Here is a 15,371-nt window from a genome sequence, read left to right as displayed (position 1 = left end):
TTTCAAAATCGTTTTATTCTGGTTTTAAACAAAAGTGTAGGATGTACGTTTGTACATCCTGGCTGGCCCCACCAGAGATACGGCGGAATGCAGCAAGCAGAAAAGAGCGGCAACAACAGTCCATCGACGAAAGACGGGAAGAAAGAACTGGCAACCTCCCACCAGCTACAACGATGGAGTTAAAGGCTAGCGAGGCACTACCCCCTGGAGCAGACTCAACCTACGCAGTGTAGAAATGCTTAAATAGATTAAGATCTGGTGTTAGGCGAGCAAAAGCCACTCTCGCAAAATGGGGATATTCAAATGACGAGGACATTGTGTGTGACTGTGGCACTGAGCCGCAGACCATGCAGCACCTCCTCACATGCCCCCTGCTGCAATGCTGATTGCTGTAAATGCAATCAATTATCTACAAGAAACATTGAGTCAGACCACTCATAGGTGTCAGTGACACAAAAGATATATAAAATTAAAATAAAAACCTCATTCACCTATATCAGTCCCCAGGACACTTGGAAGGCACAATCTCAAAATAAGAAATTCTAAGATTTGTTGTGGTTAGTCCCAGCATGGGTACGCCACACTATGTGGTTTGTGTAGAATGTCATAAACGGACCCCAGGTCAATTTTTTTCTCAGGGCCGGCAATTGAGAACCTCTCCATCGTTATAACACAAAGTCACTGACTGAGCACGCGAGGCGGCATCCTTCCATTTGAGCAGAACAGCACGCCTAGCGAGCAGTAAGGCAAAATCAACCAGTACGACAACGATACGTGTATCAAAAGGAGGTCATCCCCTCCAACAGTGCCAAGGAGAGCTATTAGTCTGGATCTTATTGTCTCCACCAGGCCGAAGGCATGGGGAGAGAGTATGTTTTGCACTCCGTCCGTCCGTGTGTGTGTGTCCGTCCGTGTGTCCGTCCGTCCGTCCGTCTGTGCACAGCTAATCTCTGGCACCGTTGGCTTGATCGCAGCCACACTCTGCAATCACACTCCCTGAATGCCACAGCTGAACCTCTGCCCCAAGGTTTTCACATTGGCCTCTTATAGCGCCACCAGGAGGCCGCTTTGTGCACAACCATTTTTTGGACAGTACACCTACAGATTTTGTCCAAACATCACGCAAATTGGTACACAGTCTCTCTAGAGCCATTCAACGAAACGGGCCTTTCAGATTTTTCAGACTCCATCCTGATTGGCTAAGATTGGCTAAGAATGCCGCAAATCATGAACACATCGTGTGATTTCCGTGAAATTGTGCACGCACATTCCCACTAGGCCGAGGAAGAAATGCCACTGGAACATTTTCAACTCAGCCTCATGGTGGCGCTATAACTGGCCGATTAGTGTTGTTTTTACCTCTAACTGCACGGATCTGTGTAAAACGTTGTATGCACACTCCCTAGAGGCCAAGGAAAAACCTTTGCATAGCGCCACCAGGAGGCCGACATATGTAAAACACATTTTCTAATATTACTCCTTCAGATTTTATCCAAATTTCACGCAAATCGGTACACATGCTCTCCATAGTCATGTGATCAAGACGGGTTTGTTTGATTTCTCATAATCCAACCTGATTGGCCACGATTGGCTTCTAAAGTTTTCAGGAGTAGCCCGCTTTGTACCCATTTTGTACACCTGGCCACAACTCCTCAACACACACACACACACACACACACACACACACACACACACACACACACACACACACACACACACACACACACACACACACACACACACACACACAAAAACATGTTTATATTACTCCTAAACATTTTGCCTAACATCACACACACTCCTATCCTCCTAGTGGAGACATGTGCCCAGAAGGGCCTCGGCTAAAGTCCAAAGGAGACCAGGCTTTCAGTACCATAGCGCCAAAACTTTGGAACACACTGTCCTTACAGATCAAGAGCGCTGAATCAGTGTCCTCTTTTAAATCCCTTTTACTTTTATAGATTTCAGTACCATAGCGCCAAAACTTTGGAACACACTGTCCTTACAGATCAAGAGCGCTGAATCAGTGTCATCTTTTAAATCCCTTTTACTTTTATAGATTAGCCTTCACTGCCAATCTAATATGTTAGTATATATATAGAGTTTGAAGTTAAAATGGGTTTGTCTCTTTTTTAATGCTTTAACCCTGGGAGCTGCGCTCCAAGATTTCCTATGCACTTGTGCAAATGGCAAATAAAGTCTATTCTATTCTATTCTATTCTATTCTATTCTAAGTACTGAATCAAGCAACTTAAAAACTGCCTGGGGTGCTCACAAAAGCCTTAGTGGATGATAAAATGACCCAACACATGTTTGAAAGGGAAATATCCTTTTAATTAATTAATACATTTTGTTTTCGTTTTTACTAGCTGTGCTGTGCCTAGTATATGAATCACTTGTGAGACTTCTTAACTTAACACAATGAATTGTGACATGCATGCATAAAATGTGTGTTTGTGTGTCTCTATGTCTTGTTGTGTAGAAGGTAAATGTGTGTTTGTGTGTCTCTATGTCTTGTTGTGTAGAAGGTAAATGTGTGTTTGTGTGTCTCTATGTCTTGTTGTGTAGAAGGTAAATGTGTGTTTGTGTGTCTCTATGTCTTTTGTTGTGTAGAAGGTAAATGTGTGTTTGTGTGTCTCTATGTCTTGTTGTGTAGAAGGTAAATGTGTGTTTGTGTGTCTCTATGTCTGTTGTTGTGTAGAAGGTAAATGTGTGTTTGTGTGTCTCTATGTCTTGTTGTGTAGAAGGTAAATGTGTGTTTGTGTGTCTCTATGTCTGTTGTTGTGTAGAAGGTAAATGTGTGTTTGTGTGTCTCTATGTCTTGTTGTGTAGAAGATAACATGTGTGTTTGTGTGTCTCTGTGTCTTTTGTTGTGTAGAAGGTAAATGTGTGTTTGTGTGTCTCTATGTCTTGTTGTGTAGAAGGTAAATGTGTGTTTGTGTGTCTCTATGTGTTTTGTTGTGTAGAAGGTAAATGTGTGTTTGTGTGTCTCTATGTGTTTTGTTGTGTAGAAGGTAAATGTGTGTTTGTGTGTCTCTATGTGTTTTGTTGTGTAGAAGGTAAATGTGTGTTTGTGTGTCTCTATGTGTTTTGTTGTGTAGAAGGTAAATGTGTGTTTGTGTGTCTCTATGTGTTTTGTTGTGTAGAAGGTAAATGTGTGTTTGTGTGTCTCTATGTGTTTTGTTGTGTAGAAGGTAAATGTGTGTTTGTGTGTCTCTATGTCTTTTGTTGTGTAGAAGGTAAATGTGTGTTTGTGTGTCTCTATGTCTTTTGTTGTGTAGAAGTACTGTAATGTGTGTTTGTGTGTCTATATGTCTTTTGTTGTGTAGAAGATAAATGTGTGTTTGTGTGTCTCTATGTCTTGTTGTGTAGAAGTAAATGTGTGTTTGTGTGTCTCTATGTCTTTTGTTGTGTAGAAGTAAATGTGTGTTTGTGTGTCTCTATGTCTTTTGTTGTGTAGAAGGTAAAGGTGTGTTTGTGTGTCTCTATGTCTTTTGTTGTGTAGAAGGTAAATGTGTGTTTGTGTGTCTCTATGTCTTGTTGTGTAGAAGGTAAATGTGTGTTTGTGTGTCTCTATGTCTTGTTGTGTAGAAGGTAAATGTGTGTTTGTGTGTCTCTATGTGTTTTGTTGTGTAGAAGGTAAATGTGTGTTTGTGTGTCTCTATGTGTTTTGTTGTGTAGAAGGTAAATGTGTGTTTGTGTGTCTCTATGTGTTTTGTTGTGTAGAAGGTAAATGTGTGTTTGTGTGTCTCTATGTCTTGTTGTGTAGAAGGTAAATGTGTGTTTGTGTGTCTCTATGTCTTGTTGTGTAGAAGGTAAATGTGTGTTTGTGTGTCTCTATGTCTGTTGTTGTGTAGAAGTAATGTGTGTTTGTGTGTCTCTATGTCTTGTTGTGTAGAAGGTAAATGTGTGTTTGTGTGTCTCTATGTCTTGTTGTGTAGAAGGTAAATGTGTGTTTGTGTGTCTCTATGTCTTGTTGTGTAGAAGGTAAATGTGTGTTTGTGTGTCTCTATGTCTTTTGTTGTGTAGAAGGTAAATGTGTGTTTGTGTGTCTCTATCTTTTGTTGTGTAGAAGGTAAATGTGTGTTTGTGTGTCTCTATGTCTTCTGTTGTGTAGAAGGTAAATGTGTGTTTGTGTGTCTCTATCTTTTGTTGTGTAGAAGGTAAATGTGTGTTTGTGTGTCTCTATGTCTTCTGTTGTGTAGAAGGTAAATGTGTGTTTGTGTGTCTCTATCTTTTGTTGTGTAGAAGGTAAATGTGTGTTTGTGTGTCTCTATGTCTTCTGTTGTGTAGAAGCCGCAAGGTCTACATTTTATTCGGCTGCACATCCCGTGGCCAATACTCAGCCGAGAAGCAGAGCTTCAGAAAATCAAAGTTCCCGTAAAAAAGGTTAGTGTCTTATCGCAATCATGTCGACATTCTGTTCAGCAGTATTCACAGTCCATTTCACAACATAACTGTGTAATGTGTAAAACCATCCGTTTGGGAAAAGCGGTTTTACGAGATTGTCCCTCAACATTTGCTCTAGAGTGTTTTCTGTCTGGTAATGACAAGGATGTTATATGTGAAGGGTAGTGTGTTATAATAATGAAGGGATTTGCATTAATTGTTTGCGTTTATTGAACAGAAATGTGAGTTACACGCGCGGACAGGCATTGCCGGGATGTGGGACCAACTGATGACCAAAATCAGCATGCCATTTCAACCAGACGTCCCTACTTTTGACACCGAGACAGACCCACAAACAGGAGCCCGATTTAAGACACTCAAACACGTATTCATCAGAGACAAACTCCATCTGTGAGTAGTACTACTTATACTGTACATACACACATTCAGACATGTATGCACTAGTAGTGGTAGGGCTTGATTTGCTGGGGGGGTTGGGGCGGGCGATCCATACCTCTGCTGTTGATATCCTCCCCTTTGGTCATTCATTATGCAAGGGATAATAATGTCTATAGGTGATCATTGATAATAAATAAATCAGGGTGATTTATTTATTATTACATGGCTACTTAATAGAATTAATAAATTGACCCAAAAGTGACAACAAAACAAAGTATGTCCTTGCTTACGGTAATGAAAGTATTCCAAGTTGGCCCCGCAGAGCGCAAGAAACAAGGAAGTGAGTGTTGATCAAATGGAATACATTTTCAGTTACTGAATCGTCTATTTCTCTCTTCAAATGTTTTCAAAAACATTCTTAAATGTTTTTTTTGTGGCTTTCGCCTTTATTTTATATTTTTATTGAGGGACAGACAGTAGGCTGACAGGAAATGGGGAGAGAGATGTAAAGGCCGTCGGGATCGGGAGTCGATCCCGCGGCACACTGCCAGACTAGATTACCAGCCAAGGTGCCTGGACCACTGAGCCATGGCCCAGGCTTCAAAAACATTCTTGAGAGCAACGTTTAGTTACATGACATTGTGGGGGCGGCTGTGGCTCAGGAGGTAGAGCAGGTCGTCCAATGATCCGTGGGTCGGAGGTTCGAATCCCGGCTCCTCCTGTCTAGATGTCGAAGTGTCCTTGGGCAAGACACTGAACCCTACACTGCCTCCAATGAGTTGGTCGGTGTGAGCTTGCCACCATTGGTGTGTGAATATGGGAAGTGAGGACGCTGGCGTCGACTGTTCGCCGCTTCACCTCCCAATGTATGAATGAATGAACCATTGTAAAGCGATTTGATCACTTGGTAAAGCACTATAAAAATGCAATTAATTATTGTGTGTTTGTTAATTACATGGCTGTAATGTTGGGTACAGCATAAAATCCAAGCAGCTCAGCCATGTGCTCTGAGTCTTTGATTAGGCGGCGGTCTGTTATAGAGCGGTTGTTTTTAAAATCGAACCCTGAGTTTGTACCCTCAAAAAGGGTACAAATGTAAGCAAATGGAGCACTTACGTAGCACTACTATGTTGTGATTTGTTTAAATTTACTGTCATACATATACAGCACTGAAAATGACAATTAATCAAGCCATGTTCCACAAAGTCATGTTTCTTTGATTTGTGGTAAGATTCAGCCATGACCAGGCAGCTAACTTCTGCACTGGTGTAAACAGGTAGCCTATTTGGATACAATTTTTACATAGATTTTGCCACCACATTATCATACGCATCTAATTAAATTATTCGTTTTGCTGAACAAGTACAATAAGACTACTGTGAAGTATACGTCCTCATTCAATTCATTCTGTATATTATTCTCTGTTATTATCTGCAGGTATGACATCAAGTCAACAGAAACCCTGTTTGACAATGCCACACGCAGCAGAATTGTGAGTCACAACAAAAAATATGCTCAACAGCCTCTCATAATTTAATATTGCTAGGAATAATGAGTCAAATGAATTATTATTGACTAAATAGTATTTTCATGTTGTTGGTGTCTAGGTTGCTGATGTCATGGCACGCACTACCTGCACACAAACTTGCCAAACCACTGGTGAGTTCTCTGTCCCTTTTGTGCTGTTGTGCTTAATCTACATTCTTTCCATTATACATTCTACAGTATGTGCATTGTGCATACATTTCAGATAACATTGTGTTGTGCTTAATTTTCTTTGTAGTGCAATTATGGCCACAATAAAACACTATAATATATGAAGATATGTTTATCTTTATCTTATGAAGTCGTCATTTAAGGAAAGATTGTTTACAAAGGAGCTTTGCATATGACAATACAAATGTTATAAAAGAGGCATATCTTATGTCATGCATCCTCATCAATCATGGACACCTTAGTAATATTTCTAAATAAATTCTAAATTAAAAGTAATTAGGCAAATCATAGGCTCTTATGTAGCCAACTTGAATGAGAGATCACAACTGAATGAATTCGACTTTCTATTCCATATAGTAATTTCTCAAAAACACATTGCATTAAACAGAACATGAGACCAATAGAAAATAGGCTAAAATACAATAGACCCCACTTGCTAGCTAACCAGGTCAACGTAGGCATGAGGCATAACAAAAACAGAAGATCAGCTACTGTTGCTAATTTTTTATTTGAATCCTGAAAAGTAACAGTTTTGGACATATCTGCACATCATGTTAGTATGTGCTATTTACTGACTACAGACATTTTCATTCATTATTTCATGTTTTATGAATGCACCTACACTATAGGCTACCTAAGTTATATTAAGCTTTTTTTTAAATGGCTCAACAGGTTTTCTTGTGATGTTGATAAGGAGCACTTTGAGATCATTCCGATTAATTAAATGTGAAGTACCCCAATGGAAACAAGCAGACCTTGTATTGAACTGTACTTTCCTGTGCTTTTTTCTGCAAACTGTTAATAAAGTATTCAATCAATCAATCAATCAATCAATCAAATGTGAGCCTCCCTGGCCCATTACATTACTAGGCTATGAAAGCATATATTCTTTATGATGTAAGGAAATATGAAAGACAGAAATGTAAGTCAGATGAATTTAAGCACCAATTATTCAAGACAAAACAGTAAAGGGAAGCACACCTACCTCCAACATCCATGCTGCAAATTATGATTTTGATTCTGTTGATTCCCCAGTATTAATCTAACTCTGAAAATAATATAGGCCTACTTTTAAGAGTTAAATCAACATTTTCCTGTTTGCTTTGTGTTTCTCAGGCATCACGTCATTGTTGGCTCGAGGTGTATACGACTCTGCCTTTTCATTACATGATGTGAGTATGCTAAGTAGTTTATAGACAGTAGAAGTAATTGAGTATCATTAATTCTCAAAATGTTTCATAATAATCCAAAGAACAGACTGAATGGTAACACTGGGGTGTTTTCTAGGGGTCGTTTACAAGGAGAGGGCGGAGAGACCAGCGGAATGATAGACAGGTGAGCTTTATGATAATGGATCTAGGTTGCTAAGCGACAGATAAAACCGGAAATGAACCGAAAGTGAAAACTCCGTCTCCATCCTCCAGCCTCAATGTTATCAGATTTACAAAAATACATTTACCTTAGATTTATTATTTATCTTTTCCCAGATTGCAAAATTACAAAAAAAAAATTTTTGAAAGAAAAGATGATCATCCGCCACTACACACAACATTTGTGACCGGACCGCTAGGCTAGCGGTCCAGGCCACAAGCTGATAAACTTGATTTCACTCATGTTATATTGCATGGATGTAAAACTACTATTATTATATTGATTATTATATTAAATTATTTATTGGGAATTACCCCTTGAGATGAATCATCTCATTTTCAAGGGTGTCCAGTCCACAGATTACAAAATGCATACATTTTTCATACATTTAGACACAAATGTTTCAGACAGTTGTCAAACAACATCAACAATAAACTTCTAGTTGCGACCGCAGGTCGCATTTACTATGAAATCGTGCCTTTCCCGTCAGTCACTCATTATCCCCATACATGGGAATGTCCCATGTACGGTCTTGTGACATCACGTGACATCATCAGGGATGGAGATCCCTGATGTCATATAGAAAATGCGACCTGCTGTCGCAATTAAGCTCATATATGGAGAAGATCCCTGATGTCATCAATATTGGCCAGAAACTCTACATCAGACCTCAAACCTCAAACCCTTAGAACTCCATATATGGATATATGTCAAAACCTGTTCTGACATTCCATATGTTGATCCTTCCCCATCCATCCTTCCTCTTCGATGTTTCACTTTTGACTGATACCTGTCCATTCAAACTCTAGATGGGCATGCCCCAAAGTTATTAGTGCAGCCGCGCCCGGCAGCCGGTGAAAACTAGAGTTCTCAACCGGCCCGAAAATTAAGGCCCGGCCCTACCTGGGCCCTCATCAAACCCTGGACACTGCCCCCGCTGCCACCATTAGATCTCCATATATGGAGCTGACCGGTTCTGACATTCCATTATGTTGATCTGACCTCATCAAACCCTGTACACTCAAGACATGCTCCCTATTTGGCCAGTACAGAATTCATTCCATATGTTGATCTGACCCCCCATTCCAAAGCGCCAGCGCTCGCCCAGCAGTCTGCTGTCATCCAGGCGAAAATGTTGATCTGACCCCCCATTCCAAAGCGCCAGCAGTCTGCTGTCAGCCTGTCACCCAGGCGGAAATGTTGATCTGACCCCCCATTCCAAAGCGCCAGCGCTCGCCCAGCAGTCTGCTGTCATCCAGGCGGAAATGTTGATCTGACTCCCCATTCCAAAGCGCCAGCGCTCGCCCAGCAGTCTGCTGTCACCCAGGCGGAAATGTTGATCTGACCCCCCATTCCAAAGCGCCAGCGCTCGCCCAGCAGTCTGCTGTCATCCAGGCGGAAATGTTGATCTGACTCCCCATTCCAAAGCGCCAGCGCTCGCCCAGCAGTCTGCTGTCACCCAGGCGGAAATGTTGATCTGACCTCCCATTCCAAAGCGTCAGCGCTCACCCAGCAGTCTGCTGTCTCCCAGGCGAATGCGTGCACGGGCGAGGTCGCTTCTCGCCCTCAGGTGTCTTACTGGTATATACTTCTAGTCTATACCTCTGAAAAACCAAAATATAGGAGACGTATGATGGCTTCTGCCTTGTTTTGATCTGTATGGTGTCTAATCATTGCGGCATTGTTCTGTGATATGCCTCAGATTCTCCATGAAGAATGGGCTAACTATGGAGTCATGCATAAATACCAGCCCGTGGACCTGATCAGGTATACTGCAAGTCATGTGAATATACTTTAGAAAACAAAGATCAGTACAAGCAGCTATACATGCATAACACATGAACTTTTATCTTGACAGGAAGTACTTTGGAGAACAGATTGGGTTGTATTTTGCTTGGCTGGGTGTCTACACTCAGCTGCTAATCCCTCCTTCCGTACTGGGAATCATTGTCTTCATTTATGGCATATTAAGCGTTGACGCCAATGTGCCAAGGTAGGTACACAAACAATTAATAAAAAGGACCATGGTTCATATATGCCATATTGTCTATTCACAGCTTTGGCCATATAATATCGTACATATAATTTACCACTATACCACCACAAGGTTTTTATTTATATTAGATTTTGCATACACAGTAGACCGTGAATCACATTGGGCTAAACATGCCAGATGACCAGTATACAGTCCTTTAAATCTCGCTCTTTGTCAAAGTACAGTATGCTTTGTATGTTGTCTCATTTTGCATACATTTCTGGTCTTGCACATGCTGTATATGTTATTTGTAGTCGTAGTATATACCGTACTGTATATTCATGGTTTGTTTGTGTACATGTGTGTTTCAGTCAGGAGACATGCAATGACAGTCTGAACATCACCATGTGTCCATTGTGTGATGGAGTGTGTGACTACTGGCAGCTGAGTTCGGTGTGCTCATTGGCCCGAACATCGTACCTCTTTGACAATGGAGTCACTGTCCTCTTTGCTATCTTCATGTCCCTGTGGGGTAAGTACCGTATATCAACACGTGAGTCATTCACATGATACATGCAAGTATTAGAAGCAACATACCTGCCCCATTACTGCTCCCAAACTCATTTTCTTCTTCTCGTGTGTGTGTGTGTGTGTGTGTGTGTGTGTGTGTGTGTGTGTGTGTGTGTGTGTGTGTGTGTGTGTGTGTGTGTGTGTGTGTGTGTGTGTGTGTGTGTGTGTGTGTGTGCGTGCGTGCACGCGCATAGCTGCTTGTTTCCTGGAGCACTGGAAGAGGCGGCAAATGTGTCTGAAACATGCATGGGACCTAACAAGCTTGGAGGATGAGGAGGTATGCACGCACACACACACACACACACACACACACACACACACACACACACACACACACACACACACACACACACACACACACACACACACACACACACACACACACACACACACACACACACACACACACACACACACACACACTCTTTTCTACTAGTCGTTTCAACACTTTAATCCTAGCCTATATCCCTAATCTGGGGGCGTTATGTGTAACACAGTGGTTCTCAAAGTGGGGTCCTTCACTGACCCTCAGGGTTCCTTGAGGGGGTTCTTACATGTCTTTAACTCTGGGGGTCCTTAAAATGAAACCGTTTGAGACCCACTGATGTAATGAAAGGCCACCTGAGTGCATACCATCAGGCTCAGTTCTTGCGCAACCAACCTGGGTTCGAATCTGACTTCCACATCTCACTCTCTCTCTCTCTCTCTCTCTCTCTCTCTCTCTCTCTCCCTCTCTCTCGCTCTCTCTCTCTCACTCTCTCTCTCTCTCTCTCTCTCTCTCTCTCTCACTCTCTCTCTCTCTCTCTCTCTCTCTCTCTCTCTCTCTCTCTCCCTCTCTCTCGCTCTCTCGCTCTCTCTCTCCTTGTTTCTTGTCTCTAACCCTCTCTCACTGTAAAGGTCCTTGCAGACTGACGCCGTTATTCGTTAAACCGTGGGAAAACGCAGCAAAAAAGAATATCTGGAAAAAGTATAAAAAAATGTGCAAAAAATTATAATTATGTAACAAGTTGGCATTTTCCTGGTTTTTACAAAATGCCACTGACAGACAGTGATAATCGCTTAGTTGGCATTTTTCCAAGTGGAGAAAATAAAATAATGAATCCTCTTAGTCTCAACTGCGTCCTGGCCTGGGGAGGATTTATTTGAGTCAAATTACACATAAATATTTTAATTATATAATAGGCCTATTATAAATATTGTATTGCCTTGGATGCTTTAAGACACCTTTAGCACAAGCATTACATATTGTATTTGGAACAGACACCATTACAGAAGTTCTTTATAAAGGAGGCCAATGTGTGAATGACTATACTGCCTCTACTGTAGTTTTTATCCACCAATGTTTTGGCTACCATGTGGGAAATGAAAGGGGCTAATGACTCTAATGCGATTGAGCCGTTCTTAAAGCAGTGAGTGAGCTGTCTAGATAAGGTGAAGCACCAGGGTCATACAATACCATGCACTCACACGCACGCGAGCACGCACGCGCTCACGCACGCGCGCACGCACATACGCACGCACATACGCACACGCGCGCACGCACATACGCACGCACGCACATACGCACACATACCCACACACACAGACACGCATGCACATACACACACACACATACACACATACGCACACACATACGCACACACACACACACACACACACACACACACACACACACACACTAGCAGTAATACACATCTAACATGTCCCTATCCCTCCATCCCTCCCTCTCTCCTGTGTCTCTCACACATGCTCTGTAATGATGTTAATATTTTCTGACTTTCTTCCCCTCCACGCTGTCTGAAGGATCGAGTCCTGCAGGTGGGATGATTTTTCTACTGAATCACTGTGCCCAGGTTTAGATACGCTTTGAATCAGTGTCGACTAGCATGGTCCCTGGATTGATGGATTGATTATGTAGTGGGATCCATTTCATATTGCCAATTACACAGAACAGAATCGATCTAAACCCCTGATTTATCAACTTGCAGATGACATGACTTAACACAAGTCGAATCGAAGTAACCTGTGTCACACTTCATCAAATATGCAACATATGTGAACATTGAGCATTTGTCAACACACTGAATCAGATAAATCAGCTTTATTGTCACATCACAGGTTTACAGAAATGTGTTTTTGTGTGTGGTTCCCATCGTCTCGTTATTTCCATAGAAGAAAAGAAGGGGAAGAAGAAGGGGAAAAGGGCCAGTGGAAAAGGAGATCAAAAGAAAACAAACAAGCCAAATTTTCCACATATTTAATTATTTACCTGAGATAAGATATAAAGGTGTGTGAGCATAGCAGCAGATGTGCAGTCTGTGCGTGACATACTTATGGACCTTAGTTAAGGTGCTAGAAAAACACACAAGAAAGAAATTATAAAAGTCACTGTGTTGTACATGGGATTAAGGTGCGTGCAAAATGTCAGTGTGTGCCGACTGCATAATCCACATAAGGCAGACACCCCCCCCCCCCCCACACACACACACACACACACACACACACACACTGAACCATGACTCATGTAGCTTCCCAGGTGACATAACATTATGTTGAGCTTTTCAACGTTCGTTGTTATGTCAGCTTATTTGTGGTTGAAACCATCTTTCATAAAGTGACTACAAAAACAGTTAGTGCTACAGTGATGTTAGTTTTATTTCTATTATTGCCAGAACAAAGGTAATTAGTAAACTGGGATGAAATAGTTAACTAAATGATAGTAAATTGACTGCATAACTTTGCACAATCCTACATTGTATGCCAACACTTTTCTTTTGTGTTGTACTGTAAGTGAAGTAATTTTGTGTGTTGCAGGAGGAAATGAGACCTGAATACGAAGAAGCTCTATTAGAGAAAAGAGAAAAGATGAGAGAAAAGTACAAAAAGAAGGTATTGAGGTATTTGGTGTTTGTGTGTTTGTGTGTGTATGTGTGTGTGTGCGTGCGTGCGTGCGTGCGTGCGTGCGTGCGTGCAAAATAATTAAAATAATTGTCTTTTTTTACTCTTCCTATGGATGCATCTTACTGTACTTGGAATGACTCAGAATCAGCTTTATTGTCCCATCACAGTTTTACAAGTAAACACATGTGTGAATCTCGTTTTGGTGCATAGTTCCCATAGCTCCCAGAATACCCTGTATCGATGGAACTTAAACTACTTTGCTGGCTCTGGTGCCTGAATTTCCCCTGGCGGGATCAATAAAGGTATTAATAATCTCCCTACGGTATCTATCTCCCGTCCTCTCTGTACCTTCCTTCTCATTCTGTTATACAGTTGGCTCAGGCCCGGGAAGGCGCAGATGGAGAGACGGATCGCATGCTGGCCTCCCAGGTAGCACTGCACCTCTTTCTGAGTGTGAAGGGAGGGGCAGGAATTGGGAGGGAGGGGTGGAGGTGGAGGGAGAGATGTTCCTCCAGATTTATACTTGGTTGTGCCGGTGTGGTGTCACGCAACTGAAACAGCCGATCTACAAGTCCACTGTGCGTCGCAGCCAGTGCGACACATTGTGAGGCTATTTTCAATGCACACCACAACGCGCAACCAAGTATAAATCAGGCATTGCACTGAGGTGAATTAGGATTTACTTCACAGAGAACACGGACAGGGATCTTACCATCACAACCCACGCCTCATTCAGGCAAATTAATGGCAAGCTGTGGTTAAAACACAGAACCAAGCAGCCTATAGAGAGACATTATGGATACATTATGCGTAACAACAGTTCTCTGAGTTTGTGTGCGTGCGTGCGTGCGTGCGTGCGTGCGTGCGTGCGTGCGTGCGTGCGTGCGTGCGTGCGGTCGGTGTTGTAGTGAAAATGCCGACCCTCCACTCCCCCTTCTCACACTGAGGGTGGTGGTTGCGTCCAAAGCTGCTTACCTGCCTGAGATTAGCCCAGATTACTGAGAGAGAGAACGGGGGAGGGAGAGGAAGGATTGTTCATCTGTCTGTTCATCCAGCAAACATGTCTGCAGCAGAGAAACATATGCACATTTTCCTCATTTATTAAATATTAACCATATTAAACAACGTATACTCTAGTTACTGCGTGCGTGCGTGCGTGCGTGCGTAAACGTATGAACATGCATTTGCTTACCTGTGTAATTATTAATTCATTCTTTATTTTTACAGCGAGAGCCAGACTCCCTGGGTATGGAGGATCACATGCCAGGCTACCTCATCAATGTGTCCACCCTGCTACTACTGGTACTGCAATTATACTTAAATCTGTCTAACTATAACAAGTAAGACGCGCAAACGCGGGAAGCGAACGCAGCTCGTAAATTGCAATAACAACAATTAGAATAAATTACGTACTTTTTAAGGTTTTTTTTAAGTTAAGTTTTTTTAAATTAAATGTTTTTTCAAGTTATTTTTTTAGTGTGTGTATGTGTGCGTGCGTGCGTGCGTGTTTCTTTTTTAGGTTTTTTTTTGTAAAGTTTTTTCTTTAAGTTAAGTTTTTTGTGTGTGCGTTTTTCCTTTTTAAGTTTTTTTTTAAGTTAAGTTTTTTTTTAAGTTAAGTTTTTTGTGTGTGCGTTTTTCCTTGTTACGTTTTTTTTTTAAGTTAAGTTTTTTTTTAAGTTAAGTTTTTTGTGTTGCGTTTTTCCTTTTTAAGTTTTTTTTTTAAGTTAAGTTTTTTTTTAAGTTAAGTTTTTTTTAAGTTAACTTTTTTGTGTGCGTTTTTCCTTTTTAAGTTTTTTTTTTAAGTTACGTTTTTTTTTAAGTTAAGTTTTTTTTTAAGTTAAGTTTTTTGTGTGTGTGCGCGTGCGTGCGTGCGTGCGTGTGTGTGTGTGTGTGTGCGTGCGTGCATGTGTGTGTTTTTGTGTGTGATACAGCTGCGCCCTCTGGTGGTGGGCGGGTGGTGTTACAGCGTGACACACAGACACACAGACACACACACACACACACACACAGACGTGATCTGCTGGGTCTCATAGTAAATGCTCACTGCGTT

The 15,371-nt window shown here is 41.6% G+C and overlaps 1 protein-coding gene across 1 annotated transcript in view; it reads left to right on the top strand.

Annotated features, from left to right (window-relative positions):
- The window catches only part of ano2a (anoctamin 2a), a 48,577-nt gene that overhangs the window by 15,402 nt on the left and 17,804 nt on the right, over positions 1 to 15,371 (top strand). The window contains exons 4-17 of the mRNA XM_079502301.1: positions 4,294 to 4,389; positions 4,628 to 4,800; positions 6,226 to 6,280; positions 6,396 to 6,447; positions 7,621 to 7,676; positions 7,792 to 7,839; positions 9,578 to 9,642; positions 9,734 to 9,868; positions 10,222 to 10,382; positions 10,615 to 10,697; positions 12,224 to 12,238; positions 13,235 to 13,309; positions 13,694 to 13,750; positions 14,549 to 14,623. Of these exons, the coding sequence (XP_079358427.1) occupies positions 4,294 to 4,389; positions 4,628 to 4,800; positions 6,226 to 6,280; positions 6,396 to 6,447; positions 7,621 to 7,676; positions 7,792 to 7,839; positions 9,578 to 9,642; positions 9,734 to 9,868; positions 10,222 to 10,382; positions 10,615 to 10,697; positions 12,224 to 12,238; positions 13,235 to 13,309; positions 13,694 to 13,750; positions 14,549 to 14,623 (1,146 nt within the window). The remainder of the gene's footprint in view (positions 1 to 4,293; positions 4,390 to 4,627; positions 4,801 to 6,225; positions 6,281 to 6,395; positions 6,448 to 7,620; positions 7,677 to 7,791; positions 7,840 to 9,577; positions 9,643 to 9,733; positions 9,869 to 10,221; positions 10,383 to 10,614; positions 10,698 to 12,223; positions 12,239 to 13,234; positions 13,310 to 13,693; positions 13,751 to 14,548; positions 14,624 to 15,371) is intronic.

The sequence above is a fragment of the Electrona antarctica genome (genome assembly GCF_951216825.1).
Source record: "Electrona antarctica genome assembly, chromosome: 5".
Classification (NCBI taxonomy): Eukaryota; Metazoa; Chordata; class Actinopteri; order Myctophiformes; family Myctophidae; genus Electrona; species Electrona antarctica.
This window is presented reverse-complemented; position numbering and strand designations above follow the sequence as displayed.